The sequence below is a fragment of the Conger conger genome, chromosome 5 (genome assembly GCF_963514075.1).
Source record: "Conger conger chromosome 5, fConCon1.1, whole genome shotgun sequence".
In the NCBI taxonomy this organism is placed as follows: Eukaryota; Metazoa; Chordata; class Actinopteri; order Anguilliformes; family Congridae; genus Conger; species Conger conger.
Genome location: NC_083764.1, coordinates 66378544 through 66402598, shown reverse-complemented (window position 1 = coordinate 66402598; position 24055 = coordinate 66378544). Strand labels below are relative to the sequence as shown.

At 49.3% G+C, this 24055-nt stretch overlaps 1 protein-coding gene across 2 annotated transcripts in view; it reads right to left on the bottom strand.

Annotated features, from left to right (window-relative positions):
* Nucleotides 1-298: 298 nt before the first annotated feature.
* Nucleotides 299-24055, bottom strand: part of LOC133127936 (cAMP-specific 3',5'-cyclic phosphodiesterase 4C-like) — a 50748-nt gene continuing 26991 nt past the window's right edge. The window contains exons 4-18 of one of the 2 annotated variants that reach the window (XR_009708690.1): nt 17682-17873; nt 16420-16456; nt 15777-15850; nt 15455-15504; nt 14884-14996; nt 11655-11748; nt 11317-11489; nt 10623-10721; nt 9901-10065; nt 8863-8962; nt 7968-8122; nt 7553-7675; nt 6283-6465; nt 900-3705; nt 299-645 (exon numbers count right to left, since the gene is read on the bottom strand). Coding sequence is in view for 1 of the 2 variants with exons in the window: in XM_061241072.1 (XP_061097056.1) it covers nt 3250-3705; nt 6283-6465; nt 7553-7675; nt 7968-8122; nt 8863-8962; nt 9901-10065; nt 10623-10721; nt 11317-11489; nt 11655-11748; nt 14884-14996; nt 15455-15504; nt 15777-15850; nt 16420-16456; nt 17682-17873 (2014 nt within the window). In the remaining variant the exon portion in view is untranslated. Of the gene's footprint in view, nt 646-789; nt 3706-6282; nt 6466-7552; nt 7676-7967; nt 8123-8862; nt 8963-9900; nt 10066-10622; nt 10722-11316; nt 11490-11654; nt 11749-14883; nt 14997-15454; nt 15505-15776; nt 15851-16419; nt 16457-17681; nt 17874-24055 lie in introns of those variants that run through there. The other variant, XM_061241072.1, reaches the window with a different exon arrangement.

The window sequence follows — 24055 nt, the reverse complement described above, 5'->3', positions numbered from 1 at the left end:
GTTATACACCTGTATCACAGCACTGTGTGTTACACACCTGTATCACAACACTGTGTTACACACCTGTATCACAACACTGTGTGTTACACACCTGTATCACAGCACTGTGTGTTACACACCTGTATCACGACACTGTGTTACACACCTGTATCACAACACTGAGTGTAACACACCTGTATCACAGCACTGTGTTACACACCTGTATCACGACACTGTGTTACACACCTGTATCACAACACTGAGTGTTACACACCTGTATCACAACACTGAGTGTAACACACCTGTATCACAACACTGAGTGTTACACACCTGTATCACAACACTGTGTGTAACACACCTGTATCACAGCACTGTGTGTTACACACCTGTATCACAACACTGTGTTACACACCTGTATCACAACACTGAGTGTAACACACCTGTATCACAACACTGTGTGTTACACACCTGTATCACAACACTGTGTGTTACACACCTGTATCACAGCAGTCTCTGTGTTACACACCTGTATCACAACACTGTGTGTTACACACCTGTATCACAGCAGTCTCTGTGTTACACACCTGTATCACAACACTGTGTGTTACACACCTGTATCACAACACTGAGTGTAACACACCTGTATCACAGCACTGTGTTACACACCTGTATCACAACACTGAGTGTTACACACCTGTATCACAACACTGAGTGTAACACACCTGTATCACAACACTGAGTGTAACACACCTGTATCACAACACTGAGTGTTACACACCTGTATCACAACACTGTGTGTTACACACCTGTATCACGACACTGTGTGTTACACACCTGTATCACAACACTGAGTGTTACACACCTGTATCACGACACTGTGTGTTACACACCTGTATCACAGCAGTCTCTGTGTTACACACCTGTATCACAGCACTGTGTTACACACCTGTATCACAACACTGTGTGTTACACACCTGTATCACAACACTGAGTGTTACACACCTGTATCACAACACTGTGTGTTACACACCTGTATCACAGCACTGTGTTACACACCTGTATCACAACACTGTGTGTTACACACCTGTATCACGACACTGTGTGTTACACACCTGTATCACAGCAGTCTCTGTGTTACACACCTGTATCACAACACTGTGTGTTACACACCTGTATCACAACACTGAGTGTAACACACCTGTATCACAACACTGAGTGTTACACACCTGTATCACAACACTGAGTGTTACACACCTGTATCACAACACTGAGTGTTACACACCTGTATCACAACACTGAGTGTTACACACCTGTATCACAGCACTGTGTGTTACACACCTGGACTCGCACACACACACACACACACACACACACACACACACACACACACAGGCTGAGATACACAAGGCTGACGAGTCACATTTGCCTACGCTTGAAAAGACTCTCTTCAGACTGAACAAATACATTTTAAAAAGACGATTTTGTATTCATAAATGCTACAGTTGTGTTTGTTTTCTGCTCTTCTGCGGTTTGGAAGTCTGTGTGCTTTTCTTGTCAGCGCTGAAGCAGCTGAACTTGGCGGAAGGCTCAGAGAGGGCGGCGCTACGGTCAGGAGGGGAGGGGTTTCTAGCGGAGGGTCAACAGCTTTTGTTTTTTTAACCTCGTGAACCCCATCCCCTTCCTCCTGGTAAGACTTAGTGCAATTCCTCCCATGTGACCCCAGCACTATAGCCTCTGGGAAATGTAGTCCAATGGCCAGCTCAACTGACTCAAAGCAGCCCTTGGAAGCAGGCTAGGGGACGGGGCTACTTAAAGGCATAAAGTGCTCATGAAGGGGCGGCACCCCTATTTTGCCACAGGCTGACAGATTGAGCCACACGAACACTTTTACAACAAAATCAAATAATAAAAAACATCATTAAAAACTGAATCAACTATAAGCCATAAAACCATAAACATTAGATGCAAGACAGGGTCACGTATATATATATATATATATATATATATATATACACATATAGAAAGTCATAAAAAGTAAAAACAAGGAAGTGTTTTCTCTGCACTGGGTACCCCGGTACTCCAACAGTAAACCAAGCATAAAATATGGATAGAAATTATTAATATTACAATACGTAATGTTATATATAATATATAATATCATATATAACGTTGTAATAATCCAGCGTACAGGTCACTATTTGAATCCATTACCAACGTTTACTCCTTGTTTGGAAACGTTATTATGTTGTTGGACCGAGTTCAACTGTACGCCACTTGGGGGAGCCAAATGCACACACACAGACGATCCATATTCAGTAGTAATGACAGGGCGACCCAATAACCCAATCTTGCTACATTAAAACACGTTCTTAACACCCTGAGGTTATAGTCACATTTCGATTTGTTTTTGTCCTCATACATGTACATATTTGGTACAACAAAGGCGTTAGTTCACAGACCGTTTTCTACAAGATTTTTTGACAGTGATCTCCAGTGATTCCAGTGATTAAGAACAGAAAACTGCAATGAAAAGGTAGACTCGTGTCCGTCCGCAGAAGTCCATGTCTTTAGAGTGGAAGGAGCCTGTTAGATCATACTGATCATCATCACGGTGAAATGTTTCCTCTCTCCCGCTTGGAGCAGCAGCTCACAGGAAGACGTTGTGTGTGTGTGTGTGTGTGTTTGTTTGTGTATGTGTGAGAGTGTGTGAGAGTGTGTGTGAGTGTGTGTGTGTGTGTGTGAGTTCTGGGGAAGTTCTCGCTCTGTAGAGACCTGCGGCAGCATCTCCATGGAAACACAAGTAGTTTTAAAAATGGTTAAAACGTTGAAAACCAGCCCATGTCCAAACACATGAAAGCAGGGGTAAGAAGTTGACTACGAGCCTCCAGGCGCTGAGGTGAACAAACAAATGAACACACTCTCACACTGACACACACACTCAGACTCACACAAACTCAAACACACACACACTCAAACACAATCTCACACACTCACACACACACTCAGACTCACACACACTCAAACACACACACACTCAAACACAATCTCACACACTCACACACACACTCAGACTCACACACACTCAAACACACACACACTCAAACACAATCTCACACACTCACACACACACACTCAGACTCACACACTCTCAAACACACTCACTCACATACACACACACACACACTCAGACTCACACACACTCACATACACACACACATACACACTCACTCACACTCACTCACACTCACTCACACAGGTCTGGGGCTGCTGCTACGTGTTCTGCTGCTGGGGTGTAGCGTCCATCTCCTCTTCCTCATCTGCCTCCCCCTCCTCATCCTCAGTGTCAGGAGTATCTTCCATGCCCACCTCTGAGGTCAGAGCCAAAACCCTGTGGGCGGGGCTAAAGACCAGGGCATGATGGACGCGGGATGACCCCGCCCACCCGGAGGAGACACGCCCCTCTCCCTCACCGGGGGGCGGGATCTCACCCTCTGACTCCGCCTCCTCACCCTCCTCTTCCTCCAGGGTGAGGTGGAACGAGAACTTCTCCCCGCCCCCGGCCTCATGGCCCCGCCCCTCGGCCATGCTGATTGGACTGTGGGGGATCATGCTCTGGTACCACTCCCGGTTGTCCTCCAGCGTGTCCAGGATGTCCTGGGCGTCGGGGTGCACCAGGTCCGCCCACGTCTCCCACAGCGGGTGCACAATGTAGTCTATAAACCCCACCTGCCCGGGGAAATAACGCATCCGGGGATTACCGTCTGCTCTGGCCACCCAACACAAAAGTGAGCATTGCTACTGTGCACTGTGTGTGTGTGTGTGTGTGTGTGAATATGTGTGTGTGTGAGTGCAAATGTGTGTGTGTGTGCTTGTCTTTGCGTGTATATGCGTGTGAAAAGTGTGAGTATGTGTGAAGAGTGTGTGTGTATAATGTGTGTGTAGTGTACAATGTGTGTGTGTATAGTGTATAGTGTGTGTGTGTATAGTGTATGGTGTGTGTATAATGTGTGTGTGTATAGTGTGTGTATAATGTGTGTGTATGTGTGTATAGTGTGTGTATAATGTGTGTGTGTGTGTATAGTGTACAGTGTGTATAGTTTGTATGTGTGTATAGTGTGTGTGTATAGTGTATAGTGTGTAGTGTGTATGTGTGTATAGTGTACAGTGTGTATAGTGTATAGTGCACAGTGTGTATGTGTGTATAGTGTATAGTGTACAGTGTGTATGTGTGTATAGTGTACAGTGTACAGTGTGTAGTGTGTATAGTGTACAGTGTGTATAATGTACAGTGTATAGTGTAGTGTGTATAGTGTATAGTGTGTGTATAGTGTAGTGTGTATAGTGTATAGTGTACAGAGTGTATAGTGTATAGTGTACAGTGTGTATAGTGTATAGTGTACAGTGTGTATAGTGTATAGTGTGTATAGTGTACAGTGTGTATAGTGTGTATAGTGTGTATAGTATATAGTGTATATAGTTTATAGTGTACAGTGTGTATAGTGTACGGTGTGTATAGTTTACAGTGTGTATAGTTTACAGTGTGTATAGTGTACAGTGTGTATAGTGTACAGTGTGTATAGTGTATAGTGTGAGTGTGTATAGTGTACAGTGTGTATAGTGTATAGTGTATGGTGTGTATAGTGTATAGTGTGTATAGTGTACAGTGTGTATAGTGTATGGTGTGTAGTGTACAGTGTACATTGTGTATAGTGTAGTGTACAGTGTGTATAGTGTATAGTGTACAGTGTGTATAGTGTATAGTGTACAGTGTGTATAGTGTATAGTGTATGGTGTGTAGTGTACAGTGTACATTGTGTATAGTGTACAGTGTACAGTGTGTATAGTGTATAGTGTACAGTGTGTATAGTCTATAGTGTATATAGAGTATAGTGTACAGTGTATAGTGTACAGTGTGTATAGTGTACGGTGTGTATAGTGTATAGTGTACAGTGTGTATAGTGTACATTGTGTATAGTGTATAGTGTACAGTGTGTATAGTGTATAGTGTGTGTATAGTGTACAGTGTGTATAGTGTATAGTGTACAGTGTGTATAGTGTGAGTGTGTATAGTGTACAGTGTGTATAGTGTATAGTGTATGGTGTATATAGTGTATAGTGTGAGTGTGTATAGTGTACAGTGTGTATAGTGTATAGTGTGTATAGTGTACAGTGTGTATAGTGTATAGTGTACAGTGTGTATAGCGTATAGTGTATATAGAGTATAGTGTACAGTGTGTATAGTGTATAGTGTACAGCGTGTATAGTGTATAGTGTACATTGTGTATAGTGTATAGTGTATGGTGTGTATAGTGTGAGTGTGTATAGTGTACAGTGTGTATAGTGTATAGTGTATGGTGTATATAGTGTATAGTGTACAGTGTGTATAGTGTATAGTGGACAGTGTGTATAGTGTATATAGTGTATAGTGTACAGTGTGCATAGTGTATAGTGTGTATAGTGTACAGTGTGTATAGTGTATAGTGTACAGTGTGTATAGTGTGTATAGTGTATAGTGTACAGTGTGTATAGTGTGTATAGTGTACAGTGTGTATAGTGTGTATAGTGTACAGTGTGTATAGTGTATAGTGTGAGTGTGTATAGTGTACAGTGTGTATAGTGTATAGTGTATAGTGTGTATAGTGTACAGTGTGTATAGTGTATAGTGTACAGTGTGTATAGTGTATGGTGTGTATAGTGTATAGTGTACAGTGTGTATAGTGTATAGTGTGAGTGTGTATAGTGAGTGTGTATAGTGTACAGTGTGTATAGTGTATATAGTGTACAGTGTATAGTGTACGGTGTGTATAGTGTATAGTGTACAGTGTGTATAGTGTATAGTGTATGGTGTGTATAGTGTATAGTGTGTATAGTGTACAGTGTGTATAGTGTATAGTGTACAGTGTGTATAGAGTACGGTGTGTATAGTGTATAGTGTACAGTGTGTATAGTGTATAGTGTGAGTGTGTATAGTGTGAGTGTGTATAGTGTACAGTGTGTATAGTGTATATAGTGTACAGTGTATAGTGTATAGTGTGTATAGTGTATAGTGTACAGTGTGTATAGTGTATAGTGTACAGTGTGTATAGTGTATAGTGTATGGTGTGTATAGTGTATAGTGTGTATAGTGTACAGTGTGTATAGTGTACAGTGTACGGTGTGTATAGTCTGTATAGTGTATAGTGTACAGTGTGTATAGTGTGAGTGTGTATAGTGTACAGTGTGTACAGTGTATATAGTGTATAGTGTATAGTGTACAGTGTGAATAGTGTATAGTGTGTATAGTGTATAGTGTACGGTGTGTACCTGGCTCTTCTCCACAGACGCGCTGTGTTTGTCGCACATGGGGCTGATGTCCATGCCGCGCTCACGCTCGCGGTCTCCCTGGCTGAACAGCTCCTCCATGATGCGGCCGGTCCACTGCCGGTACAGCTGCAGCGGCTTGGTGGGGTTACTGAGGTCAGCGCAGTGCACCATGTTCTGCAGGACCTGTACACACATACACACACAGTGCACCATGTTCTGCAGGACCTGTACACACATACACACACACACACACACAGTGCACCATGTTCTGCAGGACCTGTACACACATACACACGCACACACACACAGTGCACCATGTTCTGCAGGACCTGTACACACACACACACACACACACACACACACACGCACACACACACAGTGCACCATGTTCTGCAGGACCTGTACACACATACACACACACGCACACACACACAGTGCACCATGTTCTGCAGGACCTGTACACACATACACACACACACACACAGTGCACCATGTTCTGCAGGACCTGTACACATATACACACACACACACACACAGTGCACCATGTTCTGAAGGACCTGTACGCACACACACACACAGTGCACCATGTTCTGCAGGACCTGTACACACACACACACACACGCACACACACGCACACACACACAGTGCACCATGTTCTGCAGGACCTGTACACACACACACACACACACACACACACACACACACACACACACACACACGCACACACACACAGTGCACCATGTTCTGCAGGACCTGTACACACACACACACACACACACACATACACATGCCTGCACAGACATTGGGAACTGTGTGACTATTTTCTCACACAGAGAGTGGTCACTGTGTGGAATAGCTTGCCAGGACATGTAGTGGAGGCAGAAACTGGGGGTTTTCAAGACCAGGCTTGATACGGTGCTAGATAATATAAATATTATTCACACTATCTAGCGTTCAGGTGAACTAAGCAGGAGGTGCACTTTAGTGGTAGGAAAAAGTGAGCATAGCTGGGTTGAATGGCCTGTTCTTGTCATTATGTAGTGTTATGTTTTGTATGTGCTCAGTGGCTCACCTGTGTGCGGTCAGTGGCTCACCTGTGTACGGTCAGTGGCTCACCTGTGTGCGGTCAGTGGCTCACCTGTGTGCGGTCAGCGGCTCACCTGTATGCGGTCAGTGGCTCACCTGTATGCGGTCAGTGGCTCACCTGTATGCGGTCAGTGGCTCACCTGTATGCGGTCAGTGGCTCACCTGTATGCGGTCAGTGGCTCACCTGTATGCGGTCGGAGTAGTTGTCCAGCAGTAGCACCCCCAGGCTGGTCACTTTCTTGGTCTCCACCATGGTCTTGAGGTCAGCCAGCAGGTTCATATGTTTGGACATGTCTGTGGCCAAGACCTGTGAGGAAAACAAGTAGCGCTGTGAGCACCACCCTCTTCCTCCTCCCTATCCTCCTCTTCCTCATCAACCGGGTTGCCAGATTACATGCATCTGCTATGCAAACATTTCAACAAATCTTCTATTCCAATACCTAAAAGCATTCTGTAACACATGATGTGCCGATGCTTGTACAACACTCAAGTGTTTTCCAGCCAAGATTCCGGCATTGTGACATCACAAAACACGTCTGTGGGAGAGATGGAGCATTTGCACTAAGCCCCGCCCCTGACCCCTGACCCCTGACCCTCACCATGTCAATCACCATCTTGCGCAGGGACTGCCACTGCTTCTTGCTGAGGTTCTGGAAGATGTCGCAGTTCTCCTCCTGCAGCAGCTTGAAGCCCACGGCCAGGTGGTGGTTCTCCAGGACGGAGGAGTCGTTGTACATGAGCGCCAGCTCTGAGTCTGAGAGAGAGAGAGAAAGAGAGAGAGCGAGGGGGAGAGAGATGGGGAGAGAGAGGGAGAGAGAGAGGGAGAGAGAGAGGGAGAGAGAGGGAGATATACAGGGAGAGATACAGGGAGAGAGAAGTCAGGTGTGGCTCACGCACACACACATGCACACACGCACACACACACCCCACACCCACACACAAACACACCCTGCACACCTCCAGACCCTAGAGGTATCTAAGGAAGCCGTTACCGTGGTTACTGAAGAACAGGGAGAGCAGGACCTCCTGAAACCATGCCATGGGAGAGCTATTAACCAATCAAAAAACTGTTCTCCTCTGAAGAGCACAGTGACTGGTGCATGTCAGTGAATCGCCTGGTAACAGCTGATAACTCCACCCATCCTCGGCGTCAGGGGTCATCAAATCACGGCCCTCGAGGGCCGCTGGTGTTCCCCCCTCCCTTTGTGAAGACAGTCTGGCCAATCGGCAGCACTGATTACCCGGGGGAAAAGAAAACCAGGGCCGGATTCACATCTCCACGACCTGGAGCAAGAATCATCCAATCTGGCCCTTGAGTCCAAATCCAGCCCTGAATGGCCCGACTGTCTACACACCTGGAGGGTTCTGGGCCCTGGAGGACGGTGATTTGGTGATTTGGAGATTTGAGTAACATGCAGGGTAATGTGTTTCTGCCCTGCTGCAGTTCTCTGGCAGGCCTGCGGGGGGGGGGAGGTGGCGAGCAGGGGAACGTACTGGTGTTGATGAGGAACTGGTTGGAGACTCCAGGGTGGTCCACATCGTGGATGGCACAGGCAAACAGGGCCGCCAGGATCTCCAGATCCGTGAACACAGCCTGGGGGGCCGGGGCAACGTGTGAGTAATGTTAATGTTGTCAAATAATCAGAAGGAATTTAAAGTGTCAATCCATAATTTGTCATATTAAAACATTTAATGGCATATTGCTGCAAAACGTTTGGCATTTTTGTAGCACTATTGATCCAATGTGTGGAGCCCAGGACATTTAGGGGAAGTGCAGACAGGTGAGGGGTTTTGGGGTACCTCTAGAGCAGGACGTGGGTGGATTGGGGGTTTTGGGGTACCTCTAGAGCAGGGGTGGACAGCAGGACATGGGTGGTTTTGGGTTACCTCTAGAACAGGACATGGGTGGATTGGGGGTTGGACAGCAAGATGTAGGGGATTGGGGGTTTTTGGGGTACCTCTAGAGCAGGACATGGGTGGATTGAGGGTTTTGGGGTACCTCTAGAGCAGGACATGGGTGGATTGGGGGTTTTGGGGTACCTCTAGAGCAGGGCATGGGAGGATTGGGGGTTTTGGGGTACCTCTAGAGCAGGACATGGGTGGATTGGGGGTTTTGGGGTACCTCTAGAGCAGGACATGGGTGGATTGGGGGTTTTGGGGTACCTCTAGAGCAGGACATGGGTGGATTGAGGGTTTTGGGGTACCTCTAGAGCAGGACATGGGTGGATTGGGGGTTTTGGGGTACCTCTAGAGCAGGGCATGGGAGGATTGGGGGTTTTGGGGTACCTCTAGAGCAGGACATGGGTGGATTGGGGGTTTTAGGGTACCTCTAGAGCAGGACATGGGAGGATTGGGGGTTTTGGGGTACCTCTAGAGCAGGACATGGGTGGATTGGGGGTTTTGGGGTACCTCTAGAGCAGGACATGGGTGGATTGGGGGTTTTGGGGTACCTCTAGAGCAGGACATGGGTGGATTGGGGGTTTTGGGGTACCTCTAGAGCAGGATATGGGTGGATTGGGGGTTTTGGGGTACCTCTAGAGCGGGGGTGGACAGCAGGACATGGGTGGACTGGACCACGTCGGCAGCATGGATGCGGTTGTGGTACGCCACATCGCCATGGTAATGGTCCTCCAGCGTCATGGCGAAGGCGATGAAGGTGTTGGCGGGGATGCTGAAGGACTTGAGCAGGTCCCTGTCCTGGGGGGGGGCAGAGGAACAGAGGACAGCAGAGAGGGGTGAGGGAGGAGCAAACAGTCAACCAAGGAGCTGAGGGTTGGTTAGGGGGTTAGGGTTAGGGGGGGTTAGGGGTTAGGGTTCAGGGGGGTTAGGGGTTAGGGTTCAGGGGGGGTTAGGGTTCAGGGGGGTTAGGGGTTAGGGTTCAGGGGGGTTAGGGTTCAGGGGGGTTAGGGGTTAGGGTGGTTAGGGTTCAGGGGGGTTAGGGTTAGGGTTCAGGGGGGGTTAGGGTTCAGGGGGGTTAGGGTGGTTAGGGGTTAGGGTTCAGGGGGGTTAGGGGTTATGGTTCAGGGGGATTAGGGTTCAGGGGGGTTAGGGGTTAGGGGGGTTAGGGTTCAGGGGGGTTAGGGTTAGGGTTCAGGGGGGTTAGGGGTTAGGGTTAAGGGGGTTAGGGGTTAGGGTTCAGGGGGGTTAGGGTTCAGGGTTCAGGGGGGTCAGGGTTTAGGGGGGTTAGGGTTCAGGGGGGTTAGGGGTTAGGGTGGAGGGGGGTTAGGGGTTAGGGTTCAGGGGAGATTCTCTACCTGGAAAATGGTGTACAGTGCTGCCGTTAGTGGTCGGTTCCCAGAATACTCGCCGATCTTGAAAATGTCAACGCCCCAGCGGCTGACGTCTTCCAACTCCTGAAGGAGGGAAAACAGCGCTGGGTTAACCATAACATAACCATAACCATAACCATGACCATAACATAACCATAACCATAACATAACCCTAACCCTAACCATAACCCTGACCATAACCATAACCATAACCCTAACCGTAACCGTAACCATAACCTTAACCATAACCATAACCCTAACCCTAACCCTAACCCTAACCGTAACCATAACCATAACCATAACCTTAACCATAACCATAACCATAACCTTAACCTTAACCCTAACCATAACCATAACCATAACCATAACCATAACCATAAATATGCCATTTTATCCCACTGGATGGCGGAGTCTACTGTAACTATACCGGTGGTGAGAAACGATAACGTTTGGATCACTTTCAGAGCGATTGTCTTTCGGCTGCATGAACGATACGACACTGACAGACAGCCAATCATAATCCAACCGAATTTACAGGGCATCACATTCAAAATGGCGGATCAGATAGCCCAGAGAGTACTTGCAGAGCGTGATTCAGCCGTGTGCATGCAGCACATGGTCAGAGTTGTTGTTATGGATGGGCCTGGGCTGAAACAGAGGAGTGAGTAGGGGGTCCCACCTTGGCCAGCAGGTCCTCCTGCTCCGTGCAGACCCCGAATCGGGGTGTGGGAGCGGGGGCGGGGCCGGGGGCGGGGCCGGGGGCGGGGCTGTGTTTGTGCACACCGCTGATCTGAGACATCGGCCACTTCTCCTTCGGCGGCGGGGACAGGATCTCCATGTCCTGCTGCTTATCTGCAACACACACACACACACGATGAGGCACAGGAACACACACACACTCACACACACACACACGATGAGGCACAGGAGCACACACACACTCACACACACACACTCACACACACAATGAGGCACAGCAACAGGCACACACAGTGAAGGTGTATAGTGGGGACCTACCTAAGAAGGTGCTGGAGATGAACTCTGACACCTGGTTGCCGGAGCGACTGGCCTCAGACAGCTGTGTGAGCTCACGGTTCAGCATCCTTTTAAACTGGAGAAACACACACCTCCATCAGACCACACCAGCCGAGCACAGAACACACACACCTCCATCAGACCACACCAGCCGAGCACAGAACACACACACCTCCATCAGACCACACCAGCCAAGCACAGAACACACACACCTCCATCAGACCACACCAGCCGAGCACAGAACACACACACCTCCATCAGACCACACCAGCCGAGCACAGAACACACACACCTCCATCAGACCACACCAGCCGAGCACAGAACACACACACCCATCAGACCACACCAGCCAAGCACAGAACACACACACCTCCATCAGACCACACCAGCCGAGCACAGAACACACACACCTCCATCAGACCACACCAGCCGAGCACAGAACACACACACCTCCATCAGACCACACCAGCCGAGCACAGAACACACACACCTCCATCAGACCACACCAGCCGAGCACAGAACACACACACCTCCATCAGACCACACCAGCCAAGCACAGAACACACACACCTCCATCAGACCACACCAGCCGAGCACAGAACACACACACCTCCATCAGACCACACCAGCCAAGCACAGAACACACACACCTCCATCAGACCACACCAGCCAAGCACAGAACACACACACCTCCATCAGACCACACCAGCCAAGCACAGAACACACACACCTCCATCAGACCACACCAGCCAAGCACAGAACACACACCTCCATCAGACCACACCAGCCGAGCACAGAACACACACACCTCCATCAGACCACACCAGTCAAGCACAGAACACACACACCTCCATCAGACCACACCAGCCAAGCACAGAACACACACCTCCATCAGACCACACCAGTCAAGCACAGAACACACACACATGCCTGTCAGACCACACCAGCTGAGCACAGAACACACACACCTCTATCAGACCCCTCCAGCCAAACACAGAACACACACACCTCCATCAGACCCCTCAAACCGAGCCCAGAACTCACAAACATGCCCGTCAGACCACACCAGCCAAGCACAGAACATACGCACGCCCATCAGATCTGTGAGCAACTACTGTGGTCTGTCACTCAGATCACTCACAGATTTCTTTAACTTCAACCAAGGCACATACATACATACACACACACACACACACACACATACATATACACAGATACAGAGGTACTAGCATGAGACATTCTTTAACCTCTAGCTTTACGTTAAAAAATTTACAATTGAAGATTATGTTTAAAAACAAATTGATATTTCAAAGGATGCACATTTCCTCATAAATAATGGACAGAATATGATAACACACATGAAAATTGAAAAATAATATATCTCTTAATTTCATTAAATATCTGCATGTGTGAGATATTTGGAAAATATTAGAAATACTTCAATTAAACATTCCCATTCTGGTAAAAACAGAATAATTCCCCATCAGATCGCCGAAGACATTCAACAAAACACGTCACTGATCGAGAACAAACCAAAAAGTGATTTAGCATTTTTGTTCTGTATATGTTTACTATGTTTACATATTGTGGGTGATCTGTGGGGATTCTGTGGTGTGTCTGACTGTGTGTTTAGTGTACAGGACACGCTCATTCACACACACACACACACACACACACACACACACACACACACACACCCAGTGTTTATCACGTGTGAGTCAGCTGACAGCTCTCTCTGATCCCAACAACGCTGCACAGTGGTTGCCACGGCAACGCTGGGTCTGCCGTGGCAGCAGAACACACACACACACACCCGCTCATTCACAAACACACACACACACACACACACAAACACACAGTGTACTGAGGACAAGCTCATTCACACTCACACACACACACACACACACACTTGTATGCATAACACACAAGCACACACAAGTAAACATGCTCCTTCACATGCACACATGCATGCACACACACGTGTATGCATAACACACACACACACACACGCATACAAGTAAACATGCTCATTCACACACACACACACACACACACACACACACACACACACACACACACACACACGGATATAAGCTCAGTCACACATACGGGCACATGCAATTCACATAGACCCACATCTAAACGCACACAGATGCACAGGCATATGCTGATGACTAAAGCGTCAGACTGAACTTTCTCACAGAACCATCTGAGCACACGCCTCCCCTTCACCACATAAACAAACGGCGGTCCGTTCCCACGGCGACGGCAGCATCCCGGTCCATCTCCGTGGTAACGGGCTTACCTGTGCGTACGTCCAGCAGCCGGGAGGTGGACAGAGAGCCTCTGGCATCGCAATGCGCGGGGCGGGGGGTCCCCAAAAACACACAGCCCACTGGGACCCTATCCCAGTCTAAACACACACCCCGACCCTATCCGCACGGGAACACATGCCCTGTCCGGGTGTCTGTCCGCACGTCCGTATGTCAGGCAGACAGGCAGGAGGCTGCATCTCTGGCTGCTACACCTCTCCTCTCCCTCTGTACTGAGCGCGTGTGTAAACACCGCAAGGACCAGCTCTCACTCTCCTCCCTCTCTCCCCCTCCCCATCCCTCCCTCCCCGCTAACGGGTATCTCCCTTCCACCCCACCGGAGCCCAATCACAGGCTCCCTGCAACAGAGGCTGGGCCAATCCCTGGCAGCCGATTGGTGGGTGACGTTGCAGGGAGGCGTGGCTGAGCGGAGGCAGGATGGGAGGGGGGAGGGGGGGCGAGTCACGATGCGCAGCGAATGGGAAGGTGATCAATCGGCTGGGGCAGCTCCTCCTCCCGCTCAGTGTGTGTGTGTATGAGAGAGTTTGTGTGTGAGAGTGTGTGTGAGAGAGTGTGTGTGTATTTGTGCGTGTGTAGGGACAGACTGATCTGAGGTCAGCTCACCTTGTTGGAGGCCATCTCGCTGAGGGATGGACGGACTGATCTGAGGTCAGCTCACCTTGTTGGAGGCCATCTCGCTGAGGGATGGACGGACTGATCTGAGGTCAGCTCACCTTGTTGGAGGCCATCTCGCTGACGGATGGACGGACTGATCTGAGGTCAGCTCACCTTGTTGGAGTCCATCTCGCTGAGGGATGGACGGACTGATCTGAGGTCAGCTCACCTTGTTGGAGGCCATCTCGCTGAGGGATGGACGGACTGATCTGAGGTCAGCTCACCTTGTTGGAGGCCATCTCGCCGACGGAGTGGCGTGTCTGCAGGGTCTCCAGCTGGTCCAGACACCAGTCTAGCTCCTCCATCGTCTCCAGGGCCAGCTTCTGCAGGGGCTCTTCTGCAGGGAGGGGCAGCGTTGAGCCCTGATCCAACGCCCCCCCTCTATCTGCCCCACTCCAACTGCCCCACTGTGATTGTCCCGCTCCAACTGCCCTGATCTAACGGCCCCCTCTATCTGCCCCACTCCAACTGCCTCACTCTAACTGCCCTGCCCAAAAGTGCCCGCTCCAACTGCCCCCCTCTATGCCCCACTCTGACTGCCCCGCTCCAACTGCCCTGCCCAAAAATGCCCCAACCCCAAACCTGCCCCTCATTCCAGCTCATGCACATTTTATTTGACTTCTCCATCAGTACAGAAAAAGCCCCAAAACAAAAAAAAACTATAAAACAGGTACGTCCTCATTGGTTATTTATAGCAACATTTTGGGTTGCCATAGAAACTGTGAGCACTGCTGCAACGGATTTAAACAGAGACAGAAGGGTTTTTCCCTCTTCAGATCTCGGGGGGGTACTGACCAGGCAGGCTCTGCTGGCACATGGGGGGGGTGCTGCCACTGGATGACCTCCTGCAGAAGGTCAGAGGTCAGAGGTCATGACAGGACAGCTAACACAAGCAGACAGCCACACCTCCTACACACACACACCTTAAGCATTAGTCATTAACTCATTACAGCCTTTAACTCTTTACCTGCTTTAACTCACAAAGCATTTCACCTGTTCGTCACAAAAAGCAGAAACTTAAATTTCACTTAATTATCATTTTAATATTAATATATCATCTTTTATTAAAGTAGGCGTCCTCCCCGCCAGCAGGGGGCAGTGTCTCTGGCAGGCTCACCTGTGTGCGCTGCGCTCCTGCAGGTGCGTCAGGGCGGAGAAGTTGGTCCTCACCGTGCGCAGGCTGGCCAGCACCTGCCAGAGGGCGGGGCCACGGGGTCAGAGCGATGACTCTGCATCTTTACCCAATCGGCACCGTTTACTGCACATTCTACTGCACACCGATTGGCTGAAAGGCCTACACTGGAGCCGCGCACAGCGTCTCTCAACAACACCAGGAAATTAGCTTCAAAAACAAAGCCCGGAACTGCTGCTATGTCCAGAAATCCATCTTACTTTCTACTGCCTGGTTTATATGCTCCAAATAATCATACTATACATGTACTGTGTCGTGTGCAGTGTTTGATATTTGACTCAGCCATGGACACTGAGCGTGTGAAACTCGTGTGGAGTTAAGAGTCTGGCGGGGGAATAGTTGCCACCTGTAATCTTATTTTTTATAAAAACAATTTCTCAGAGAGAGATCCAACCACAACCCCTGTACTGTGCACTGTGCACTGTGTACTGTGTGCTGTGTACTGTGTACACACAGTTCAGGGGTTGTGGTTGGATCTCTCTCTAAGAGTAATTGTTTTCAACAGATCCATACGTGAACCATGTTCAATGTCAATTATCCATAATTAATGTAACCTGGCAACACTCACCTGTGCGAACGGAGTCACAATCATGTCCTCCCCATGTCTGGAAAAAAGAATTTCACGTTTTAAAATGAAAAGAGATGCAACTTTATTAAGTGGTGCTGATGCCTTGCCTGTCCATACACCAGCACTACCACACAGAACACCCTGCTAATGCTAACGCTCTGTACAACAGCGCTACCACACAGAGAACGGCGTGCTAATGCTAACGCTCTGTACAACAGCGCTACCACACAGAGAACGGCCTGCTAACGCTAACACTCTGTACAACAGCGCTACCACACAGAGAACGGCCTGCTAACGCTCTGTACAACAGCGCTACCACACAGAGAACGGCCTGCTAACGCTCTGTACAACAGCGCTACCACACAGAGAACGGCCTGCTAACGCTAACACTCTGTACAACAGCGCTACCACACAGAGAACGGCCTGCTAACGCTCTGTACAACAGCGCTACCACACAGAGAACGGCGTGCTAATGCTAACGCTCTGTACAACAGCGCTACCACACAGAGAACGGCCTGCTAACGCTAACACTCTGTACAACAGCACTACCACACAGAGAACGGCCTGCTAACGCTCTGTACAACAGCGCTACCACACAGAGAACGGCGTGCTAATGCTAACGCTCTGTACAACAGCACTACAACACAGAGAACGGCCTGCTAATGCTAACGCTCTGTACAACAGCACTACAACACAGAGAACGGCCTGCTAATGCTAACGCTCTGTACAACAGCGCTACCACACAGAGAACGGCGTGCTAATGCTAACGCTCTGTACAACAGCGCTACCACACAGAGAACGGCCTGCTAACGCTCTGTACAACAGCACTACCACACAGAGAACGGCGTGCTAATGCTAACGCTCTGTACAACAGCGCTACCACACAGAGAACGGCCTGCTAACGCTCTGTACAACAGCGCTACCACACAGAGAACGGCGTGCTAATGCTAACGCTCTGTACAACAGCACTACAACACAGAGAACGGCCTGCTAATGCTAACGCTCTGTACAACAGCGCTACCACACAGAGAACGGCGTGCTAACGCTAACACTCTGTACAACAGCACTGCTGGACAGAGAACGGCCTGCTAACGAGGGGCTAATGCTAACACTCAACAGCACTGCTGGACAGTTTAGCAGAGATCATGGAGTAATTACACAACAAGTCAGATAAATTATTTTCTTTGTCTGGGATCTGACAGTGGCGTGCTGGTGAGGGGTTAGAGGTCAGAGGTCAGGGGTCGGCAAGGCTGAGCACTCACAGGTCACTTGTGACGGAGGAGTTTCGGGACGTGGCCTTGGGGGAGAGGTCGAAGTCGGAGTCGGAGCGGTACAGGAAGGATTCCCGGCGCTGGCTACTGGGGGCACACGCCTGGAGGACCAACCTGGACCCCACACTGGCCTGGGGGTCCAGGGGGCTTGGCCCTGGAGACAAACCATTCTCCACATCAAAACTGGAGAGAGAGAGGAGAGATGGAGAGAGAGAGAGAGAGAGAGAGAGAGAGAGAGAGAGAGAGAGAAAGAGAGGGGGGGAGAAATTAATATAATTTTATCTTCTTTATTTCATCAAAGCCTGATTGAATTCTTCAGTCCTTGAAAGATAAAGAGTGAGACAAAGGGAAAGGTCTTTAGAACTTTAATACTCTGTGTTGTGATGGTTTAATACTCTGTGAGGCGATGGTTTAATACTCTCTGAGACGATGGTTTAATACTCTGTGTTGTGATGGTTTAATACTCTGTGAGGCGATGGTTTAATACTCTGTGTTGTGATGGTTTAATACTCTGTGTTGTGATGGTTTAATACTCTGTGAGGCGATGGTTTAATACTCTGTGTTGTGATGGGTTAATACTCCGTGTTGCGATGGTTTAATACTCTGTGTTGTGATGGTTTAATACTCTGTGTTGTGATGTTTTAATACTCTGTGTTGTGATGGTTTAATACTCTGTGTTGTGATGGTTTAATACTCTGTGAGGCGATGGTTTAATACTCTCTGAGACGATGGTTTAATACTCTGTGTTGTGATGGTTTAATACTCTGTGAGGCGATGGTTTAATACTCTGTGTTGTGATGGTTTAATACTCTGTGTTGTGATGGTTTAATACTCTGTGAGGCGATGGTTTAATACTCTGTGTTGTGATGGGTTAATACTCCGTGTTGCGATGGTTTAATACTCTGTGTTGTGATGGTTTAATACTCTGTGTTGTGATGTTTTAATACTCTGTGTTGTGATGGTTTAATACTCTGTGTTGTGATGGTTTAATACTCTGCGTTGTGATGGTGTTCCACAGCCCTCTGGGTGCCCCGGCTGTAAGGAGGGGAAGCCCCCCCCCCCCCCCCCCCCCACTGCCCCGTCAGGCGTGGAGGCTGTGATGATGCAGGCGGTGACATCACTCTCTGACGCCAGTGCACTGTGGGCAGCACCGTGAGCACCGTCTGTCCCAAACGCCACCGCGCCTCACCCCACCCCACCTCACCCCACCCCACCCCACCTCACCGCCCCTCACCCCACCCCACACCCTATCCACAGATTCACTCAGGGCTGCTCCTGCTTCAGTAAGACCAGGCATCACTCCCCACCCCTCCAAAGTGTCTCAATCACCAGAGCGATGCAGGACTCGCTTTGTGCAGCTGAAAATAACTATCCGTTCCCCATTTTAAGGACACGCACACACACCGCATGCAGGCACGCACGCACGCACGCGCACGCGCACGCGCGCACACACACACACACACACAGTGTGTAACGGGTTCTCTGCCTTGTGATTGAATGGAAGGGGACTGCATGCTGCAGCAGAGCGTGTGAAGGAAGATAAATTCATGACACTCTCCTTCGCTCCCTCCCTCCCTCCCTCTCCCTCCCTCTCGTGGTGAATGGGGCTGGCTCCTCCAATAGGAGCGCAGCGTTGCTCTGGCTGCTAGGTGGCTGAGGGACCCGCAGGTCTATAAATAGCCCCCCCCCCCCCCCCCCCGCCCACGCTGACGTGGCAGCGCCTGACTGCGCTATTCTTAGCCCCGCTCCGGGCCCAAAATAGAGCACCCAGGGCCCCCGACACCTCCTCCATCTGCACCGCACTCACACCGACCCCCCCACTGCTCAGCACCCCCCCCCAACGACCGTGTTTATGAACGACGAGGCTTACTCTACGGGCACAGCATCAGCAGTGTTACCTCGCCGAGATTTGCAAACGTTCATTTTTTATGACCGCGACAATGGCCGAAATTCAATGGGCATTCGTCCTTTTGTGACTCTGCTCCATAAGCCAGAGAGGTTGTGTTCTTCCTCATTTCACAAACACACACAGGGGAGTGCAGACTAAAGCCATGACATCATTTTGGGCTTATTCCTCACCTTTATGTCAATATATGTAAATATGAATATTTAAAGAATGATTTTAAATGCCGTGAATCACACAACGGGACAGAGATGAGCGACTGGATGAACCCACACCTTCAGCCAGAGGGGAGGGGAGTAATCGGTGAAATCTGCCGCTGTGGCGATTGGCCAGAGTGAAAGCCTGCATGGCACATGATTGGACGCCTCTGGAGGAATGGGGAGGGACACGTTCAGACCGCCAACATCGCCCCCCTCACAGCGACAATGTGGACAGGGCTCTACGGGCGACGTGTCTGGACCGCCCGCGCGTTCGCTAACGGGCCGTGTTCAGTACTGGAGCAACGGGCAGACTGTCGCTGGACGTGTTCTAAGACGTGTTGGGGATGCTTCTGGGCGTGGGGCTCTTTAGCTGACGCTTTTATCTGGGCTCAGGTCTCCGCGGTTTGGCGCAAGTGAAGAAGCAAAAAGCACATCAAAGCGAAAGCACAATCTGACTGGGCTTTCTGAAGATGGAGATATAAAGATGAAAACGGGATATACAATGGGAGGGGGGTGGGCGAGGCTGCTGTGCAGTCCCTGAAGTACGGACACAAAGATCACGTCTCGGCTGATCGTGCTGGCCGGTAGCAAGTCTGCGTGCTGTTCTTAATTTTCTGTCCCACACACACACACACAAACTCACACAGACAAACTCACACACACAAACTCACACACGTACACAAACTCACACACGTACACAAACTCACACACGCACACACACACAAACTCACACACTCACACACAAACTCACACACACACATAAACTCACACACGCACACACAAACTCACACACAAACTCACACACGTACACAAACTCACACACTCACACATAAACTCACACACACACACACAAACTCACACACGCACACGCACACAAACTCACACACGCACACAAACTCACACACGTACACACACACACACACAGTACAAACAGTAGAAATCTCCACTCCTACTGGAGCAGAATAAGCTCCATCACTGTGTGGAATAGCTGCCAGGTCATGTAGTGGAGGCAGAAGCACTGGGGGTTTTCAAGACCAGGCTTGATACGGTGCTCGATACTGTTTCGCTTTTCGGCAAACTAGGCAGTACATACACTTAGTGGGAGGAAAAGGCACTGCTGGGCTGAATGGCCTGTTCTCACCATTGTTATGTTAAATAGCAATACATCCAGTACAGATCTGTACTCCTAATACATCAAAACTTATCTGGTAAAAATGTGTGTGATGGTCTAACTCAACTAATAAACCACAACACATCTGGCATAAAACACTGAGTCTCTCTTGGACAGCCAAGCACAAACAACCAGAGAATGCAGTCAGCTGAGTGACACGTACCACACACACACACGCTCACACACATACAGACAACACAGACATACCACACACACAAACACACACACACACACAGACACACACACACACACAGACAAACACAGACATACCACACACACACACTCACACACACACATACACACGCAGACATACCACACACACACACACACACACACACAAACACAGACATACCACACACACACACACACTCACACATACACACACATACATACCACACACACACACACACACACACATCCACACACTTACACAGACAAACACACACAAACACATACAAACACACACACACCATACACACATTGAAAGGCTAAAAACCCTCTTCTTCTATAAAGGAATGATGGAACGATGGAGTGATGGAGGGAGGGAGGGAGAGAGGGATGAAGGGGTAGAGAGGGAGAGAGGGATGAAGGGGTAGAGAGGGAGAGAGGGATGAAGGGGTAGAGAGGGAGAGAGGGATGAAGGGGTAGAGATACCTGTGCTGGAAGCCTGGGCTGTGGTTTCCATCTCTTTTCTCTTCCTCCTTCTCTCTAACTGCAGTGGTCTCTCCCTCTTTCTCTCCCCCTCTCTCTCTACCTCTTCATCCTCCCTCAGCCCTCTCCTCCTTTCTTTTTCTCCTTTTCCCTTTCCATTCTTCCATCATCCCTCGTTCTCTCTCGACAGCCTCAATATGTCAATATATCTCTCACTCAATCCCCTTCCGTCCACACCCTTTTCTATCCCTCTATTTTCCCCTCTCTGAAGCCTCTCCCTCCCTCCCTCCTCCTCCCTCTCTCTCTCTCAGCTCTATAAATAGCGATCCCAGTGGAGCAGAGGCAGTGTGCTATAAATAGTGTTTTGGTTAGTGTTCGAGCTGCTCTCTCTCCCACGCCTGGGCTCTGCTCCTTCATCAATATTAATGCTGCGCTATTCCTGGCAGCCGCACTGCTATTTTTACCCCTCACCCACGCTCCTGTCCTGTCCCTCTCTTCCTCCTCCGCTCTTTCCCTCTCTCTCTCTCTCCCCCTGTCTCTCCCTCTGTCTCTCCCCCTCTCTCTCTCTCCCTCTCCCCCTGTCTCTCCCTCTCTCTCCCTCTCTCCCCCTGTCTCTCCCTCTCTCTCTCTCTCCCCCATCTCTCTCCCTCTCTCCATCTCTCTCCCTCTCTCTCTCTCTCTCTCTCTCCCTGTTCTCTCATGCTCTACAGTGCGCAGACTGCCCCTCAGTAATTATCTTTCTGTCTGTCTTTGATCTAGCACCATATCACACACACACACACACACACACACACACACACACACACACACACAGTCACACACACACGCACAGACACACAGGCACACAAACACACACAGACACAGAGTAGGGTAAAGAGTGAGGTGAGAGGAATGTGTGAATTGTCCTGTTTCCTCAATGGAGGCTGCACAGGAGTCTGAATGGGCTCTTCACACAGCGCTTTCCTGCCCCCCTCTACTGCCTCACAGGAGAAACTGCAGCCAGGAGCCCAGTCTGACACAGTCACCCAAACGCGCTCCACGTGGGGCCGCTGGCTGCACACAGGTGAGCCCTATCGGCCCCCCGGGGGCCACCGCTGCTCCAGCCTGTTTCCTCTTCTCTCACTCCCTTTCTGCCCTCTTCCTTGTGTTTCTGTTCTCTTTCAAAGCTTCTCCCTCCCTCCCTACCTCTCCCTCTCTCTCCCCCTCTCCCCTCTCCTCTCTCTCTCCCCCCCTCTCCCTCTCTCTCTCTCACTCCCCCTCTCTCCCTCTCTCCCTCGGCCGTCCTGAGCTAAACTGAGCCTGAGTGGGGGTGGAGTCTCTGTGACCTGACTGTGATGTCAGAGCCAAACAGAGAAGGCGGGGTTAGGGGTGGAGCCAGATGACATCATGGTTCCCTGGGTTCTCAGGAAGTTAACCCCGCCTGACAGGAGCCAACACGCAAATACACACTCATTATTATCAGCCTCATCATTATGATTATTGTTTTTATTATACTAATCATAAAAATAACAACAATTACATCCTGTCCAAATGATGATAAACGTTGTAAAAATGTTTGTAAAAATGTGTGCCTGAATGTGTGTGAGTGTGTCAGTTTGTGTAAGCGTGTGTGTGTGTGTGTAGGTGAGGCAGTGTTCACATTACGTATGTGAGTATGTGCATGTGTGTTTGAATGTGTGTGTCCATGCACGTCTGATTAAAGGCTATATTCATATCTACGTATACCAATGAAAATAAAGAAACAACACACTTGCCTCGAACCCCCTCTCCCCTGCACTCTGGCTGCTTGTGGCCGAGACTCTCACACCCCCTAGTGGTGACAAGATGCAATCACCACCAAACTGTGAGAACAGGCCCATCTGTGAGAACAGGCCCCTCTGTGAGAACAGGCCCCTCTGTGAGAACAGGCCCATCTGGGGATGACCCAGCAACACAGGGGAGGCGGGGCACAGATGAGCTCTGTGAGGATGGAGTAGGAGTTGTCTAGCAGTAGTAGTGGAGTTGTATAGCAGTAGTAGTGGAGTTTTATAGCAGTAGTAGTGGAGTTGTTTAGCAGTAGTAGTGGAGTTTTATAGCAGTAGTAGTGGAGTTGTTTAGCAGTAGTAGTGGAGTTGTATAGCAGTAGTAGTGGAGTTGTATAGTAGTAGTAGTGGAGTTGTATAGCAGTAGTAGTGGAGTTGTATAGCAGTAGTAGTGGAGTTGTATAGTAGTAGTAGTGGAGTTGTATAGTAGTAGTAGTGGAGTTGTATAGCAGTAGTAGTGGAGTTTTATAGCAGTAGTAGTGGAGTTGTATAGCAGTAGTAGTGGAGTTGTATAGTAGTAGTAGTGGAGTTGTATAGCAGTAGTAGTGGAGTTGTTTAGCAGTAGTAGTGGAGTTTTATAGCAGTAGTAGTGGAGTTGTTTAGCAGTAGTAGTGGAGTTGTATAGCAGTAGTAGTGGA